We start from the raw sequence: 18,826 nt of genomic DNA, 5'->3' as shown, positions 1-18,826 counted from the left end.
TTTTTAATGTTTAAAGAATCTTAGGAGAAAATATTTGGAATCTATGTCACGAAGCTCGGAAGACCTACCTCTATTCATATTACTCAAGAATAACAAGGTATTTGCGTTTTTTCTCTCTTGGCCGAATGGTTCGTCTGTGTACTGTGAGCAGTAATACACAGAAGCCTCAAGGGACATCAAACAACGATATGTAAATCTCTTGTTGGTGTTATTTCAATGTAAAGTTACAATCATGTCTCTGTTTGGTGGTTGTAAGCGGGTTATGTAAATTTTTTTCTGCAATAGCTGTAACGTTAATCTCCATACTAACAGACAAAGAAAGACATTTTATTGTTTATATTTATTTCTGTGTAAATAATATATCAAGTAGGTTTACGCACACGTACGTTAAATACATGTATTGTATCATTAGCATGTACGTCATTGTATGTTTCGTTGATGAAGATCGAGCCACTACTCAAGAAATCTATACAGTCAGGTGGCTTGCTTAAGGGCGTTAAAATATTGTTTTCGTAAGAAAAGAAAACCGCTGTTGAGACTTTTAATGTAAAATGTACCCTTAATGAAAGAGTGAAGAGAACGAATAGCGATCAATGTAATAAATCCTGTAAACATTGATCAATCTCATAAATCCTGTAAACATTGATCAATCTCCTAAATCCTGTAAACAGTGATCAATCTCCTAAATCCTGTAAACAATGATATCAATCTCCTAAATCCTGTAAACAATGATATCAATCTCCTAAATCCTGTAAACAGTGATCAATCTCCTGAATCCTGTAAACATTGATCTAAATTTCCCTAAATCCTGCAAACAGTGACTAATCTCCTAAATCCTGCAAACAATGATCAATTACATAAATCCTGTAAACGGTGATCAATCTCTTAAATCCTGTAAACAATCTCATAAATCCTGTAAACAGTGAACAATCTCCTTAATCCTGTAAACAGTGATCAATATCATAAATCCTGTAAACAATGATCAATCTTCTAAATCCTGTAAACAGTGATCAATCTCCTAAATCTTGTAAACAGTGATCTGAATATCCAAAATCCTGGAAACAGTGATCAATTACATAAATGCTTTAAACAGTGATCAATTACATAAATCCTGTAAACAGTGATCAATCTCCTAAATCCTGCAAACAGTGATCAATTACATAAATCCTGTAAACAGTAATCAATCTCCTAAATCCTGTAAACAATGATCAATTACATAAATCCTGTAAACATTGATCAATCTCCTAAATTCTGTAAACAATGATCAATCTTCTAAATCCTGTAAACAGTGATCAAATACATATTTCCTGTAATCAAAGATCAATCTCCTAAATCCTGTAAACAATGATCAATTACATAAATCTTGTAAACAGTTTTCAGTCTCCTAAATCCTGTGATTTATTTCATAAATCCTGTAAACCGATGCGAATCGTGAATATGCAGGACAAAAACATGCATCCCTGAAAATACTAAATTTAAAGTGGATTCAAATGCCTAGGAGGAGTCCGGTCAAATTCGTCGTGAGCGTTCTTGCATTGATAAGGCAGAAGGAGTAATCCGTGGTTGAAGTAAGTATAGACGGTGGTCAAAAGATTTGTATGAAACATGTCAGTCGAAATGCGACCAACATTAGGTTGTATTTGCAAACAAGATTATTATAACAACAATATAATTCGCGAAATGCTGACTTTAAACGAGGTTGTTGAAAACATCAACTTATACGTCAGTAGTATGCCTCAGTTTTAAATACTGATCGTACTCATAACATATTGCGTACTGAATTAGTTGGGAGACATCAACACCATATGCAGGTGATAGAGGAATATTTAAACAATAACACACTTTCTTTCTTTGTTTGTATGGGAATTAAATGTTGCTGACGTTACGAAAAAAGTACATAACCCAGGTAAGCGGTTTATTTAATTGTTTTCTGAAATAGCTGCAACATTATTTCCTTACAAACAAACAATGTAAAAAAGACATTTTATCGTTTATATCTAATGTCTGTATAAATAATCATATAGAGTAGGGTTAAGTATGTTAAATACTAGTATTGTATTATTTATATGTACGTCACTGTATGTTTCAATGCTGAAAGAACCACTGCTCAAGAAATCTATACAGGTGGCTCTCTTAGTTATAAACGACCATGGTTTTCATAAGAGATAAAGAAAATAATATTAAGTGGATGCAAATATAACTACCAGCACCTATTCTATAGACAGGAAAACATCCAACTTTGAAATAGTTGTGACAGACTATCCATGTAGTGTCTTTTATTTGGAGTTCATTGGGATACTGGTGTACCGAGTTGACATATGAATGAAAAAAATTAAAATTATGTGCGGCATGGTATTATGTAGCGTGTTCGAAAAGTTTCTTTGAAAGTCACGTGGTTATATAGGGTATAAATAGTAAGGTCATGCGGTAGCACGGCACTCAAAGCTCGCTCGCTAGGATTTAAAGATTAGTGTGGCTGATAGTGATGCAAATCCAATGGAGTGCAATGAATTTGGGCTATACAGTTGTATTAGTTAATGTGTTATGGTTATGTGTTAGCAGTATATAATTGAATAAAAGCACTAGCGAGCAGCGTTCCTGCTTAATATGTGTTGTGTTATATTCATTTAGCACTTCATTGATTTATTATATTCGGACGAACGAAGTGAGGGAGAATATAAATATTGTTAATTGATACTAAAGTTTAATTTTTGTTTACATTAACGGTTAATTTCAACCTTTATTGTAAATCTTAATTCCATTTATTTTAAACTTATAAACACTTTTAATGGAAAAAAAATCGTTTAAAAGAGGTATATTTGATATTCACCGGTAACATTTCACTCTTTTTCTGAAAAATGAATAAAGAAAAAAGACCCCATATTGTGAACTTTTATATAATATACAGTTACTATCACAATAGTGCATGGGCCAATAAGTTTACTGAATTTAATCCCGTCAACGATGTTGGTTTTTCCCCCTATCTTTTCACACCTGAGCCAATGACTATGGCAATTAAAAAAAAAAAAACTTTTATAAGTTCGTTCATTATCTGTTGTATTTTCACATTTACAAGGATCAGTCATTATGGTTCAACTTAAAATAATCTTATAAATTAGTAGACTCTATATGCTAAGGTAAAGAGTTCCATCTAACCAAAGTTACTAAAATTTAGATAGTGAACTAATAGTAGGTTCAGGTTATTACAAGATAAAACTCTGCCATTCAGTAAACTGAAAAGTGTAAGTTAACTAAAAGGTGACTGAATGGCAGAGCTCTGCCATTTAGTGACTTTCTAGACCTTTCAGTGACCATTCAGTTGACTGAATGGTGCAAGTTCATCCTGTGTATATTTCAGTATATCTTCATTCTCTCGGTTTTATTTCCGGGTTTATTTTATTATTAAGTGTTCAGATACTACAATACACTTTCCTTTTTCCCAGTGTCTGTAGTGGTCGAAGGTTGGTTAGTTGTGCAATAGGCGCTTCATGATGAAAAGTTTTCAATTTCCGGAAAAATGTCATCTTGCAAGATAAAAATGGTAATGAAGAATTTAAGAAATTATTTCCTTTATTACGTTATTTAAACATCATATTAGTCTTTAAAAGAAAATTGAAAATATTGTTTTAATAGTATTATTTTGTGTATTAATATATCTCATCAATTTAATTGTAAATATTAAATCATTATTATCATGGTATGCATTGCACATAAAATGTAATGAAATTTAATTTTTCTCCTAAAATTGAGATATATATAAGTACACAGTAACACTATATCTACGTTTATTTGGATCTTTCACGATAAAAAAAAATTTTAAGGGAAGGATTGGATTATTCCGTCAACCCTTCCTTTAGCCCCTTACCGTTCTTGGCGATATAGCCAAGCGTTGTTTGAAAACTAACCAATTAACGCTCTCGTAACATCCGGGCGTCGTTAACGATCCTTTGTAGAAAAACATACGATTATTCTTTGGAATACATTCCACAGGATTAAACACAGCCTTGACTGCATGTCCTGTAAGAATTCACTAAATATTCATAAACATGGACATAAATCACTGTAAGCATTTTAAATTAAATTCTATTTCAATATAAAGTGTATTTCATGAATTGCTATACATTGTAAAATGGAAGCAACTGAAGATATATGCAAAACATGTTCCTTTGAAGTTTGGCAAATAGTCTAGTATGGAATAAAACAGTTACATTGCAAATATTGTGACCCCTGTGACTAACGCGTTCAGTTTCTTCTGTTAACATGAAAGCTTGGAAAAGCATATATAGTTAATTTGCAATCAACTCTTGGAACTGACCATATCTGCACGTTAAGTTTAGCTTTCCCTATCTAACGTCCTTACAATATACATGATCGCTTGTCTTCTTACCTGGATGATACACATGGGAGCCGTACTTCCGGAAAAATAGATCAATCGGTGAGAGTCGGGCCCTCCGACTTTCCTGATGATTCAATTAAGAGGATATTAAATAGTTTTAAAATATTTTGGAGATCTCTGTTGAAATGATTTCTAGAGTAACATATATTTCAATGTGTCCAAAAAGAATTATTTTTAAAGTTACGAGAACATTACATGTATAGGCAATACACACATTACATGTATAGGTAATACACATTTTACATGTACATACACATGAGAGAGAGAGTGAGAGAGAGAGTTACCTCGAAAAGAATAGCAACGACTGCTATACCATCTTTTTTATCAATGGCTTTGGTCACAGTTCCATACTTAGTATTGAAATGAACCATGTGAAGCTGAGAGTATAGAGAAATAAACATCATAAAGACTGAATTATTCTATCTATAAATCTATAAATTAATTTTCTTTGGTCATTTCCAAGCAAAATATTTTAAATACAACAGAAAAACTTCAGTTCCAATAGACAGAGGTGATTATGCTATGCATCTTTTATTTAAAGAGGTGGTTGTTTCTCTATAATTTTGAAGTGCATTCAATGACTTGTATTATTTTTGGTTCAGTATAATTCTAATGTTATTGTAATAAATTCAGACCCTTAAAAATATTCAGTTAGGACGGGCAGTTAACAAAAATTTCATGACAAAAAAAAAAAAAAAAAAAAAAAAAAAAAAAAAAAAAAAAACGTCATCAGACATTACGATTGAGGAAGTGCAACAATAAATTTAACCTTGTTTTCTATGGTGTAGTATACACTGGACAAATTATTAAGGGGCGAAACCGTTAATTGCCTTGTTAAGTAATTGGAGGCGGTTACGCCCTCCCCGTTCCGGGCTTAATGAACTATTAATTCGATTATAGTTGATTAATTATCAGCAAGTTCAAATGAAGATAATTTCTATAAAGATGTCTTAATCTGACAATCCATGTGATGATTCAAACAATGATACACTGAAGCAGCTTAAAATTTAATTGAAAGAGAACGGAAAGCATAAAGGTTCTGTTGAAACTGAGTAATACCGGGGTATATTTTAATGTCTATTCATGGTCATAACAGGATAGTTTAATCTTAACTCTAGGAGTATATGTATTTTTGAAAAATGAGTTTTTCGAAAAATGAGTTTGAAAAACTCATTAATTCCATTGTTTGAAAAAGGCTATAAACTGAAATACTAGTAGCCTCATTCATGTTCTTAAGTTTATAATTCTATTCAAACGGAGAAACTACCCCTCATCCGTTCTCTGATATGATATTAGTGTATTAAGCTGTGTACCTCGGCTGAAAATCTTTTCCCATTAATGGCGTGTTCTGTTCCCCAATTTCGTTTTGAACCAAAGTGGAAATGCCACTGAGCCAGCTGATACCCAACCTGAGGGTAAAACGGGATCCCCGTGATGAATTTCCTTTTGTTGCACTTCCTGACAACAAACGTGGGGGCGTGTCCTTTTCTCAAGAAAAAAAAATTATTAGAATTATTTATACATGTATGTATTTTTTTCTGCAATGTTGCAATTGTTAATTGATTACAACGAAATCACGTTATTGTTTGAAAAACATCAAAATTAATTTCAACGAAGAGCTTTACATTTCGTTACCATTGTTGATGAGGTATCCATCGCATTTCTCGCCATGGTTGTTGAATTTAAGTCTGAAATGTTTCTTACAGCATTTGGAGGAGCTTAGGTCGATAGGAGACTGGTTTTCTCCATTACATTCGCGCCAGGTGACCCCCCATTTCGAGGGTCCTGTAAAAATTAAGAGGTTTTGTGTTAGTTCTTGCAAACATTTTAGATAATCATGAACTTAAAGTCTTCACTCTTAGCCCCACTTACCTAGACTGATGGCAATTGTTTATAGGTACTCTTTTATGTTGCAACATAAACATCTATAAATGTTTTAGTGTAAAAAATTATATTGTCGTAAAAAGAATATATATCTAGACATACTTTGACACATTATTACAAAATGATACCAATATTCCGTATATATCACTATTGCATCTTTCTTTTAATTAAAATTTTTCAATTAGACAACATTGATTAATATTTAAAAAGGGGGAAAAAAAGGAACACACAACTGATTTAAAAAATATTGGGCACTATATCTTTTAAACTTAAAGGCGCCAATGATTCTATCATTTCTGTGGTTATTTTTCTTTTCTCTTGAATTAATTTAAAGGTATGTGCCACTTTTTTCTGATAAATTCCGAGGACTTAAGTCTATACATACCATACAGATGCCCGCCATAAGAAAATTCATGGTGCCGTGTACATTGGACAAACACAATAATACCAGAAACTATGATCAAGATCTCAAAAATCTTGTTCATGGTTTTCTTTGCGATTAACATGATTAATATTAGAAATATGTTAAGTTCACTGCTGTTCACGTGATCTTCGCGGTATTTCCGCGAGACTTGCTCGATATTTCTGCAAGAATCACCAAACAAAATAACAACTAAAGAAAGTATTATATCATGTTATTCCGCATTGTTGACAATAAATATTATAAATAATTCTGTGTACACTGTTTTTCTGCATGATCCGGCTTAATAGAGAGGAAAAAACGTCTTTTGAGAGGTTGTTTACCTGGCAATCAATACATACAACGTTTTTTATGTATTTATACAATTTTTAGGCAAGTTGTATTTATTTAATAACTTCTCCTTTTCTGTCCTCTATATGTATATTTCGTAATGTTGGCAGTATAAATAAGTACTGAAATAATTTTTGTGGTTTCAAAAATTTATTTTTTTTAAATTGACTCTTTTTGAACAGTACAACAATTTTTTTAGTCATAATATGGAATGATTTTTTAAACAGTCTTTTGTAAGAGGGAGAAACGAAAAGACAATAAAGATGGGCTAACAAGGCGCGCAAATGCCTTTGTTGCGACAAATATTATGTAAGAAGGTGAAAAATAAATCTCAATTATAAAGCAATTAAATAGCATACACACACCAAAGGGGGCAAAAACGAACATTTCTTCATATTATAGCACATTTTTTCCAATATGAGTGGTCTTCCCTCCAAATATTTTTTTTTTGGAATTTTATCCTCAAATTATGCGTAAAAATATACATTTACCTAAACGTTTTTTGGTTAACAAAATCATGGAGCATAGATCCACTTTATACCTTAAAAATAACTATTTTGACACATTATAACATTGTTATAAATTGATCAAGGATTTTGCCCCCTTGATAATTTTGCCAGTGTATGCTACACAATAGAAAACAAGGATAAATTTATCGTTGTGCTCCCTCAATCCTAACGTCTTTTTTGTCAAGAATTTTTGTTTTGTGTCTTCACCCAGCTGACATTGTTTCCTACGGGCCTGAATTTATTACACTCACTTTGGAATTATTGAGCAAAAATAATATAAGTTATTCCATGCACTTCAAATTACAGAGAAACAAAAATGCACGACACAATCACGTCTACCTATGGAAACTGAAAGTGTTGTATTATATTTTGCGTAGGAATGCCCAATAACAAATTAATTTATAGATAAAATAACTCTGTCTTTCTGATGTTTATTTCTCTTGTACTCCCAGCTTCACATGGTTCATTTCAATACTAAGTATGGAACTGTGACCAATGCCATTGATAAAAAAGACGGTACAGCAGTCGTTGCTATTCTCTTCGAGGTAATCCTCTCTCTCTTTCATATGTATGTAAAATGTGTATTGCCTCATACACTAACATATTCAGAGAGAATAAAATGTAAAAGGAAATTTTAGGGGCCAACGTCAAAAATAAACCTTAGAACATTATACTGACTTTTTTGTAAGCTACGCTTCAGTTGCAATACCACGAAAAACAGGCATAGTCAAAATAATATTGTAAAAGCAGAACAAAGGGTATTTCTAAACTGTGCATGCGTATCAAGGCAAGATACATTGCTGTGAAAAGGGGGAAGATAAAAAACTGTGATCGATCTAAGAAATCTACAAGCAATACAAATCTGTGAAAAGGGCATAAAACAGGGACCACGGAAAGAAAGAGGGTGTGCAAGGCGATTACAATCCCCTGATCTAAGACAATATATTTTCAATTTTCTTAATTCACGAAAAAGTTATATTTTACTAAAATTATGTTTTTAGTAATGTCATCTTCAACACATTTGATTCATTTTTTATTGAACGACTTATTTATGGATAATCTCTTTTTGAAAGTTTAAAATTAAGCATACTAAGTGAAAAATGGGTTTATTAGAGCCGTAAAAATAATTTTTGAACATGAATGGATCAAGTCTCCATTCTTCATGAACGTTTAAATGACGGAAAAGTAAATGTAAAATCTATTTTATGTTTCAAAAAAAGTGGAGACCGAACCCATTCTATATGAAAATTGAACATTTCTGAAAGAATTATACGTTTCAAGGAACTCGTTTATTTAAATCACACTGACACACATCGAATACATGTAGACTTCGTAGCGTAGTGGATAACGCGTTCAGTGTTGTGCCTAACCGTGTGATTTGGAGGGAGTTCGAATCGAGTGAAGCTTTTAACTTTTCCTGAACTTAGAATTGAGAAAAATCTTTTCTGAGAGCGGGGGATTGTCATCGTCTTGTACTCCTCCATTCTTTCTGAGGTGGGATCAGGTGCCTAGGAGGAGTAAGCATCTCCTAATGACTGGTCAACCCGCCGTGAGCCCTATGTATTGATGAGATAGATAGAATATTCCGTAGCCAAATTAAGTATTAAAACAAAGGCCTAACATCTGGTATAATATATGTCAGTCAAAATGAGACCCAATAATACGTTATATTAAATTTTGCAAACAAGCTAAGGTCATTATAACGACCGTTGAATTTACAATTTACAAACTTCCCTTACTTATGTAGCAATATACCCTTATCAACTGCATATGGGGTTTCTGACTCCCAGTTGATTCGATACGCAAGAGCATGTCTTACGTATGAACAATTTATAGAACGAGGCAAGCTATTGACAAACAAATTGATGAAACAAGGATATCAACAGTCTCATTTGGCAAGTTTTATGGTCGATAAAATGACCTTGTCAGTAAATACAACCTATCATTAAGTCAAATGCTGACTGACGTTCTTCATGCTAATTGTTAGGCCATTATTTACACACTGAATTGTCTACGGATTTTTCCGTTTTCCCGATCATTACAAGGAGCACACGGCGGGTGTGACCGGTTGGCAGGGGATTCTCACTACCCCATGGCACCTGATACCACCTCTGATGTTATTGGAGGTCCGTGTTTGCTCTGCTCCCGATTTGTATTGTCTAAATGGACTTTGAGCTTGAATACTGTTCGTTATATCCATATTTTATGAGTGAATGTGTAAAATTTGTTCTAAAAATATTAATTGAAACCTATATTTAATATTCCTAGCATATAATAACGAATATAATTCCTTGAGCAAAAATACGTAGGGCTAGATATTCAAAATATTAAGCTTAACAAATGCGTAGATTTGAAGAATTTTCTTCTAAATATCCTTCCACTGCAAGAAACAGTCCAATATTATAAAATTTGCATCGTTGAATTAAAATATGATATAAAAATTGAATTGTAATAAATGATATTGAAGTAAGAGGTTCTGACCAAATTTTTCTCAAAAGCTGACGAGTGACATACCTCGCTTTATATATCATTTTATTTCTTTTAAATATCAAAATGTTTGCATACATGTCACACATGTGTAAAATAATTTTTATTATAATGAACCTTCTGTGTTAAATACATTTTGTATTCCTTACATAAATAATGCTATGTCGGGGCTTACATGGTCATCTATTGATATTTCTGTGATCTGTCCACCAAAAAGTATACTCGTCTAAATGGTAAAACAAAGGCGGAATACCAGCTTGACTTATTGTGTGACGACTATACAGATATTCCTGTTCAGTTACGCTTTTTTTAAATTTTAAAAATTTTGAAGAGCATTGCATAAAATTATATATGATTTCAGTTTCCTTATATTTCATTGTGACATATAAAGCAGATGTGAACTGAGGACAATCTTTATGCAAATAGGGTACAAAATCCTGGATTCTGATTGGTTAATTAAAAAATGCACCGATGTGGTCACCTATGTTCAGTTTTAATAAAGCTCTGGATATCAAGAGTAAAATTCTTGAAGAAATAGAAAGTCTAAACAATCCTGAGTAAAAATTCAGAACAAACAAGACAGATCTGTTTTTTTTAGAACAAAGGACGTCATAATAATATTTGTATACTGGTCTGTGTGTTGCTCTAGTTAGGTGGATTGTAGCCCATGCCAAATGTTGACAGTCTGATTGAAATCGAATCGTTAAAAGAAAGACAATCTTTTTTTCTGTCTGTACTTTTGGACATTTTGTATACAGACTGCATGATTGCAATAGAAAATAAAACGCTAACAAAACTAAGGAACCCTGTGTGCTGATTTCAAGCCCCAAGGTGGGGCTTAATTTGTTCAAGCAATGAAAATGCATAAGAAGTCTTTCCTAGGACATTTAGAAGACAGACAAAATTTAGAATGACATTGGGCAATAAGCCCTGTACCACTTGTAGAATTCAGGTTCTCTGTTTCTAGATTTAGGGTTTCAATGTGGAGCTTAGTAGATCATCGGAAAATGCATTATATTTCCTTACTTCATAACTTTTAAGCATATGGTAGCAACTTTATGCACTGTGATAATAATCTAAAAATTATCTACCACAATTGTAAAATTTATGTCACAATGGTCAAGAGTTCAAGACCTAGATGGGTCAAAGATGGTCATATGTTGAGAAATGTATGATATTCAGGTGATCACCAATGCATATGGGCCTCGAATTTCAATTTACTAAAACACTGTGGTAATACTAATTAATACATATCAAAGTAAAACAAAACTTCCTTTCTTATAAACAACAAATAATTATATTAATTATATAGTATAATCACTATAATGTTTATTTGCTAAGCATTTGCATTAAAATCATTCCTTTTTTTGTAACACATTTTCTGTACAATTAAAGTTTATAACTAACAATATTTAATGAAATGCTAAAATCCATTTAAGCCAATATAAATAAATATTTATTAGCATTTCTACAGTTACAATATCAATTCTGATTTTTTGCAGCATTGCTTCTTCATTTGAAAGTATGATTTAAAAAAGCATACAATAGCTAGTTAAACTGATACTTTATTGAACCATATTGCTCTTTTGGCTATGTCAATGTTGAAATGAAAATAGCACAAATGCTAAAAGAAATAGATATCTTAAATTTAAAGACTGCAATACTAGCAACAAAAATCATAATTTATGCAGTGTTTGTGAGAACATATTGATTTAAAAAGTTCAAGCAACAACAAAATCCATTTGTCTTAAATAAACTGATACCTTATGAACAGCATTTCTGTTACCAAATTTCTGCGTTAGCTGAACTGACTAGTAGTAAAGTTACTATAGTAATCGTAATTATCAAATGAAAGGAATGGTAGTTAGCAATTTTTCGTTTAATTCAAATATTTAAATACTGTCACTTTACTAGAGTTATCATAGCCTACCCAAAGAAAGTGGTTTGTTTCTTCATAACATAGCCCATATGGTGGATTGTTTTTGTTGCTGACAGTCAGCAACGTTCGCAAAAATACACCGTCTTTGTCGATTATTTGCACTGAACTGCTTGCCCAGTCACTCACTAAAATGTGACCAATTCCATCGGTACAAACTCCCCGCGGGTCCAGCTGGGATCCATTTTGAGGACCTTCATAGGAAAATCGATAAGCACCTTTTTGATCAGTTACTACAAGTGCGTGTTTATCCAAATCTGCTACAATGACATCCCCGTTCCAGTTTTCTGTTATGTAAGCAGGATATTTATATAGTGTCGGACTTTCGTTTTCTGAATTTTGGATTTTTTGACCCGAAATATCATACCTCACTACTCTACATCTCTTTTCTTTCCACATGCCTATGAGCAGGTCTCTTTTGAAGTGGGAGTAATATATACATCGTGGTCGCCAATCATTTTTTATCGTAAATAAGCGTTCATTTGTTCTACAATCTAAAGACAGCTTTTTGATAGCTGATCCTCTGTCGATGTAAATCAGGTCGCCAGTATCGGACACCGTATACACACCGAGTCCCCAAGAGTCATCACCAACTCGGTGAGCTACAGATAGCTTGTTTTCTATAATCTCCATCAGTATAAGATTGTATTTATAATCGCTGATCCATACCTGTGTTGGAGTAACACAGTTAATGTGACATACACGGTTAATGTCTGTCATTTGAAATGAAGAAACAAGAGTTAGCTGGTGCATTATATTTTCTGGCGCATGTTTCATTTTGTTCTCTTTGATAATGAAATCTGCAAGTATTTGGACCATTGCAACTTTGTTCGACTTTTCATCAAAGGACGTTAGATCCAATTTTGACACATTTTTGGGTACATTTTTCGGAAAATGTTTCCTCGACAGAAAAAGGAGAAATTTAACAGGCTTGTTGGCTGTTTGGTCATATTTGTCACAAAACATCTGCAGTTTTCTATAGTGCATATTGGTACTCATCATTTGCTTACTTAGTATGCTATTGGTGTTATTTACTAATTTTCTGGAAATATTAGCACAATCATGGGATACAAATCTATCTAACAGATTCTTTAACCCCAGAGATTTTTCCAGCATGTCCCCGAATGATTCATTCAACAGGGTGCAATAATTGCCCATGTCTTTCTGTGTCCTTACCTTCATCGATAGATTTAACGGCAGTATCCACTTGCTAATGGTATTGAAAGCTCTTTTGTTTTCTGTTATTTTCCTTTCGTAAGCTTCTTGTACGTCAATTATATCATGATTCAAATGATCTACACACTTATCGCATATTGGTACTTTGCATTCCTCACACCAGTATGTATAAACGTTTTCTATATGGATAGTACACCTTTCTAGCATGTTACTTTGCCTAAAGTTTTCCTGATACGTAAAGGTGTCTTCACATATCTTTTCATTTTGGCTTTGATCATCTCTAATATCTAGGTTTCCGTGACTTTGCAACATTTCCTTCGAGCTTAATTTTTTGGGGCTAAAACGTACAATGGGAAACTGATGATATGCGTTACATTCTTTCGAAATAAAACTTTTGTTTATATTTTCCAAAGGCAATGACTGCAGAGGTTCAGCAATAGCAGGCAATGTACCATCATTTATGTCTTTTGCTCTTTTGTCTTTCTCTAAGTCATTTTGCATCATATGGATATGTTGCGTTTTCTTTTGTTTGGATGACTTGATACCCATTGCTTGTTGTTAGATTCTTAAATAGAATATATATATATATATATATATATATATATATATATATATATATATATATATATATATATATATATATATATATATATATATATAGATATATATAATTTTTATATCGAGCATATGTTTCTTTTCATGTAATTTGAGTATTATTCTACTTCTTGTATTTTATGTGTGATATGTTTGCTGATTACAATTGTTTCTTTACATTGACAGATCCCTCCTTTGCAATACTGTAACTTCACTTGCAAATTTACACTGTACCATCCAATTTGTATAATGGAACTGTAATTTGCATATTTACATTGTTAAATCCATTTTGTTTTACTGGAACTGTATTTTGAAAGTTTGTACGAGTTTATGATTTGATTTGATCAGAATATTATCATATTTTGATCAATAAACATTTTTTCAACACACATGTGAGTTTGTCTAATTTTGATGTGTAGGTAGGTAAAGAGGAGGCATAAATATATATATATAGTGTTAACTTTCAAAAACTCAGATTCTTTTTATATTTTTCCATTTGATGTTGTAGTTCAAATGCATAAATTAAAGGATCATATCTTGCTCATCTTAAAGTTTTTAATACTTTAAATCTTACCTGAAATATCTAAAGTTCAATTTTCAAAACCATTTTGCATTTTGAATGTTTTTAATTCACCTAATCAAAAAAGAAAGGGGAAAAATAAATGATTTATGGAAAAATGTAAGTATATACAACTTTCATAATGCTCTAACAGGCGATATTATTTCATCTAAGTTAATTATGTAAAAAAAAAAAATAAGATCGTTTAAATAATAATGATAAAAATTCAAAAATTTCAAGGTTGCTATTATTTACGAAAAGTTAATTCTATGTCGCACCAGCCTCTCTGCACATAAATTTGAGAAATTGTATATTCATAGTCATGTTAAGGAAATATATCTTTTATATATTATTCAAACCTTGCTACATATTGGGTCGTATGCACATGCACAGTATCCTAATTGGAAGAAACTGGATAATTTAAGGTCAGACGACACGACACGTTCTTCTATAATATATTATTTTACCCAAGAACTTGTAACTTTAAGATGTTTCCTCACAAAAAAATCGAGGCACATTACCAGGCATTTGTGCAAGATTCCAGAGGTCGGTTTTTTTTTTGTATAATCCTACTGGAGATAGCTTGAATTATTGATATCACAGATTTTAGTTTATATATTTATTCAGACATTTTACAGTTTAGAAATCAGAAAGTAATGATACTTAAAAACATTTTTCGTATATTACGAAGAGTTAAAAAAAAAACAGTTATTCAAGGAACATGTCATCTGACCTTAATAAAAAAATCAGCTCTCCATCATTTCGTTATGCATGTTATGCTTCCATGAACTTATGGATCAATAGTGAAGTCTGCTTCTATTTTCATTGATTGAGAGTCAGATCCTACTTTGACAAACAAATGTATTCCGTTTTGAAAATCATATAAGAATAAACCATATAAGAATAAAAGAACTTACTCTTAAAACACTGCTACAATGTGTCTTGAGGAAAGAACATCATACCTTGATATCTTGATATATATAAATAGATCGGAAAACCCGGCCGACACTCCTTAAGGTGATTTAAAGTATGGAGGACAGAAAGTGCAATTTTTCAAATGTTTAAGGTACATGTAGTTCTTTTAATAAAACGAGATAGTCATAACAAAAGTCTCTACAATTTACTATAGTACATACTTAAATACTTTGATATTCCATTTTTGTTCATTTATTCAACCTGAAACTTTGAAACTTTACTATAAAACTTGGAGAAATAATATTTGATTATACAAGTTATTTGTCTTTCAATGAAAATAGGAAGAAATAGAATATAAGTTTGTGTTTCATATTATAAATACAATAATATATGTCAAATCACGTCTTCTATCACATAAAATGCATTTTCAATTGTTTCAAATGTCAAAAAACCGTTTAAGTGCTAGGAGTTTTGCTCTCTTGTCAAGTCAATGCAGAGATCAAGGTTCAGATATTAAGCTGGAATCTTTCCCCGTGAAGCAAGAATTTCTATTGAGTACAAACCTTAATTTAATGAAAAACATGGAGACATATCTTTACACTTAATTTATATCAAGTCTGAATGAACAAAATAATAATAACTTTACAGGTACACTAAAATACTAAATAAATACAGTTGAAGTAAAGACTTTTTTGAGCGAGTGCTAAAATGTCAACTTTGAAATAATTTTTGTTGTCCCATTTTTTAATCAGAATTTTCTTTCTTAAACAGCGCTCTTTTACAAATCCTGAATCTATAAAATTTTTATTTATTTCTTATAGGAACTGTTCACATTCATGTTTGCTTTAATCTACCTGATAATTTATCTTCAAATACCCTCACTTTTACATGCAATGCAGGATACAGGGAACCATGATATTACATAATATGAACATTTAAATGGCAAGGCCTTTCTCAAAACAAACAGATCTTCAGCAATACACTGTACCTGCAGAAATCCTTCAAAATCAGTTTATTACTAGCTCCTTTCTTCGTCAAGTTTTAACCATTTTAAAGTTTTAAAAACGTCCAGTACTTTATGTTTATCTGCCTTTAATTGATGTCTTGATCATTTGAGGCTATATCATATGAAGGAGAAGATAACAAACAGTTATATCTTTATATATATCATTCGTTTGTGGTAGTTCCAGTATTTGGTTACAAAAGGAGGTAGAGCTTTCTCTAAATCTGCTACTGTCAATTACGTATTTTTTAGTAAATCTAAAATGAAGTTTTGAAGAATGAGACATTGCTGAGTTGTTTATTAATTATAATAATTAATAATAGAATCTTTGATGAAATCTGTAAAAGGTACAGTAAAACGATGAACCTTTTTATTTTGCAGTCCATTCCATGTAACTCTGATTAAAACTGTAGGTCCCTGAGAATGGAAATAGTCTCGAAACATCAATCTGTTCACTCATCCCGAAAATATGGATCACATTCCGAATTCATGATTGATAGTATGCACCCTCGATGTCGTCACACATAGAGGTCTGAACGATATACTGACTATAGACGATAAAGATCAACTAACAACTATTTTGTATGACAAACGAGATGACTTCAGTTTTTCCATCGTCAACTTTCCTTATTTATGTAGTAATATTCCGCTATCACCTGCGTATGTTGTTTATATCTCCCAACTTATTCGATACCAAAGAGCGTGCTCTTGGTAAGATCAATTTTTAAACCGAGGCGGGCTACTGAAGGATGTATTGTAAGTTGATGTTACAGGGATTCAACATCCTCATTTGAAGTCGGCATTTTGTAAATTCAATGGTCGTTATAATGACCTTGTTTGCAAATTTAATATAACCTATCATTTGGTCGCATTTTGACTGACATATTTCACACCAGTTGTTAGGCCTTTGTTTTAATACTAAATTTGACTACGGAATATTCTATCTATCTGATCAATACATAGGGCTCACGGCTGGGTGACCAGTAATCAGGGGGTGCTTACTCCACCTAGGCACCTGATCCCACCTCTGGAAGAATGGAGGCGTACAAGGCGATGACAATCCCCCGCTCTCAGAAAACATTTCTCAATTCGGAGTTCATGAAAAGTTTTTTTTATATATATATATATATATATATATATATATATATATATATATATATATATATATATATATATATATATATATATATATATATATATATTAGGGATGTCAAATCGGTCAATTTTTGATAATCGGTTACTCGGACGTTTTTCCGATCGAGTACCCGGGTACTCGGTAAAAATGTAAATACAAGTGTATTAATTTTCTTGAGCTACGTTAAACCCCAAAGCTGTTTTATCACGTTTATTAATGTATATAAACACTGATTCCAACGTGAATGATTTTTGGTACTAAATTTATTTATCAAATAAACACAAAAGACATAATTATTACATCAAAAATTACAAATGGTTAACAGTTCTTGTTTAGAATCTATTTCATCAAAAGGAGAAGGAACGAACGTTATAGGGATCGCTAGTCTAATATTATATAAGTTTAGTCTAATATTATACACGTGTAGTAAGTTTAGTGTTTACGGGGGAAACAATTGCATATGTTGTTTCCCCCGTATACACTAAATTTACTTCGCAAACAGACTTTCAACATTTTTTTTTAAATAGTTATTTCTAAATATTTCTTCACTTTTGAAGTGGGTATCGGCATTTCTATGCATGTCCGATTTCGCTGCCGTATATTACTAACTAATTTAAAAATGATTTGAAGATAATTGACCATTGATATTCACTGAAAACAATCATTGAAGCCATCCAAAACTTAAGGACTACAATAGGTGAGAACGGCTGGGTGATTGGTCATTAATTACTGTATATACACAGCCAAAGGCGATAATGGATGTTTTACAGGTGTAGAAGACTACAAGCTTTAATTACCGTATACAAATTTAAGCTAGTTTTTGATAAAAATAGGTACTTTGAATTAAGAAAAAATACATATCCGAGTACCATTTTTAGTATTCGATACTCGGACGTTCGATCGAGTACCCGGTTAACCGGGTACTCGTTGACATCCCTAATATATATATATATATATATATATATATATATATATATATATATATATATATATATATATATATATATATATATATGTTACAAAAAATCGTCAATATAATCTTTTACATGAATGCTTCCTTTACTTTATTGAATAAATTATTGATAAATGGTATATTTTTCACTCATATTTTTAAGATATGTGAAAAGAAAAAAAAAAAGCTTCACTCATGATTCGAACTCTCTCCAAAGCACACGGTTAGGCACAAGACTGAACGCGTTAACCACTACGCTACAAAGTCTACGTGTATTCGATGTGTATCAGTGTAATTTCAATAAACGAGTTCGTTGAAACGTATTATTCCTTCAGAAATGCTCGATTTTCATTTAGAGTGGGTTCGGTCTCCATTTTTTTTTAAAACATAAAATAGATTTTACATTTACTTTTCCGTCATTTAAACGTTAATGAAGAATGGAGACTAGAACAATTCATGTTCAAAAATAATTTTTTATGACTCTAATAAACCCATTTTTCACTTAGAATGCTTCACTGTCAACTAAGAG

The 18,826-nt window shown here is 31.8% G+C and overlaps 2 protein-coding genes across 2 annotated transcripts; both read right to left on the bottom strand.

Annotated features, from left to right (window-relative positions):
• Positions 1-3,405: 3,405 nt before the first annotated feature.
• Positions 3,406-6,392, bottom strand: LOC133193928 (carbonic anhydrase 2-like). Its single transcript, XM_061329842.1, has 7 exons — positions 6,383-6,392; positions 6,032-6,181; positions 5,710-5,879; positions 4,681-4,773; positions 4,388-4,460; positions 3,866-4,017; positions 3,406-3,524 (listed from the first exon to the last, which is right to left on the bottom strand). Exons 1-7 carry the CDS (start codon positions 6,390-6,392, stop codon positions 3,411-3,413), a joined length of 762 nt encoding a protein of 253 aa, XP_061185826.1. The 3' UTR covers positions 3,406-3,410.
• Positions 6,393-11,471: 5,079 nt separating this feature from the next.
• On the bottom strand, positions 11,472-14,367 carry LOC133193647 (uncharacterized). The gene is made up of 2 exons (XM_061329601.1): positions 14,308-14,367; positions 11,472-13,704 (listed from the first exon to the last, which is right to left on the bottom strand). Exon 2 carries the CDS (start codon positions 13,686-13,688, stop codon positions 11,907-11,909), a length of 1,782 nt encoding a protein of 593 aa, XP_061185585.1. The 5' UTR covers positions 13,689-13,704; positions 14,308-14,367; the 3' UTR covers positions 11,472-11,906.
• Between the last annotated feature and the right edge of the window lie 4,459 nt (positions 14,368-18,826).

This window comes from Saccostrea echinata, unplaced genomic scaffold, assembly GCF_033153115.1.
Source record: "Saccostrea echinata isolate AGI-Se365-2 ecotype Australia unplaced genomic scaffold, CSIRO_AGI_Sech_v1 ptg000028l, whole genome shotgun sequence".
NCBI classification, from domain to species: domain Eukaryota; kingdom Metazoa; phylum Mollusca; class Bivalvia; order Ostreida; family Ostreidae; genus Saccostrea; species Saccostrea echinata.
This window is presented reverse-complemented; position numbering and strand designations above follow the sequence as displayed.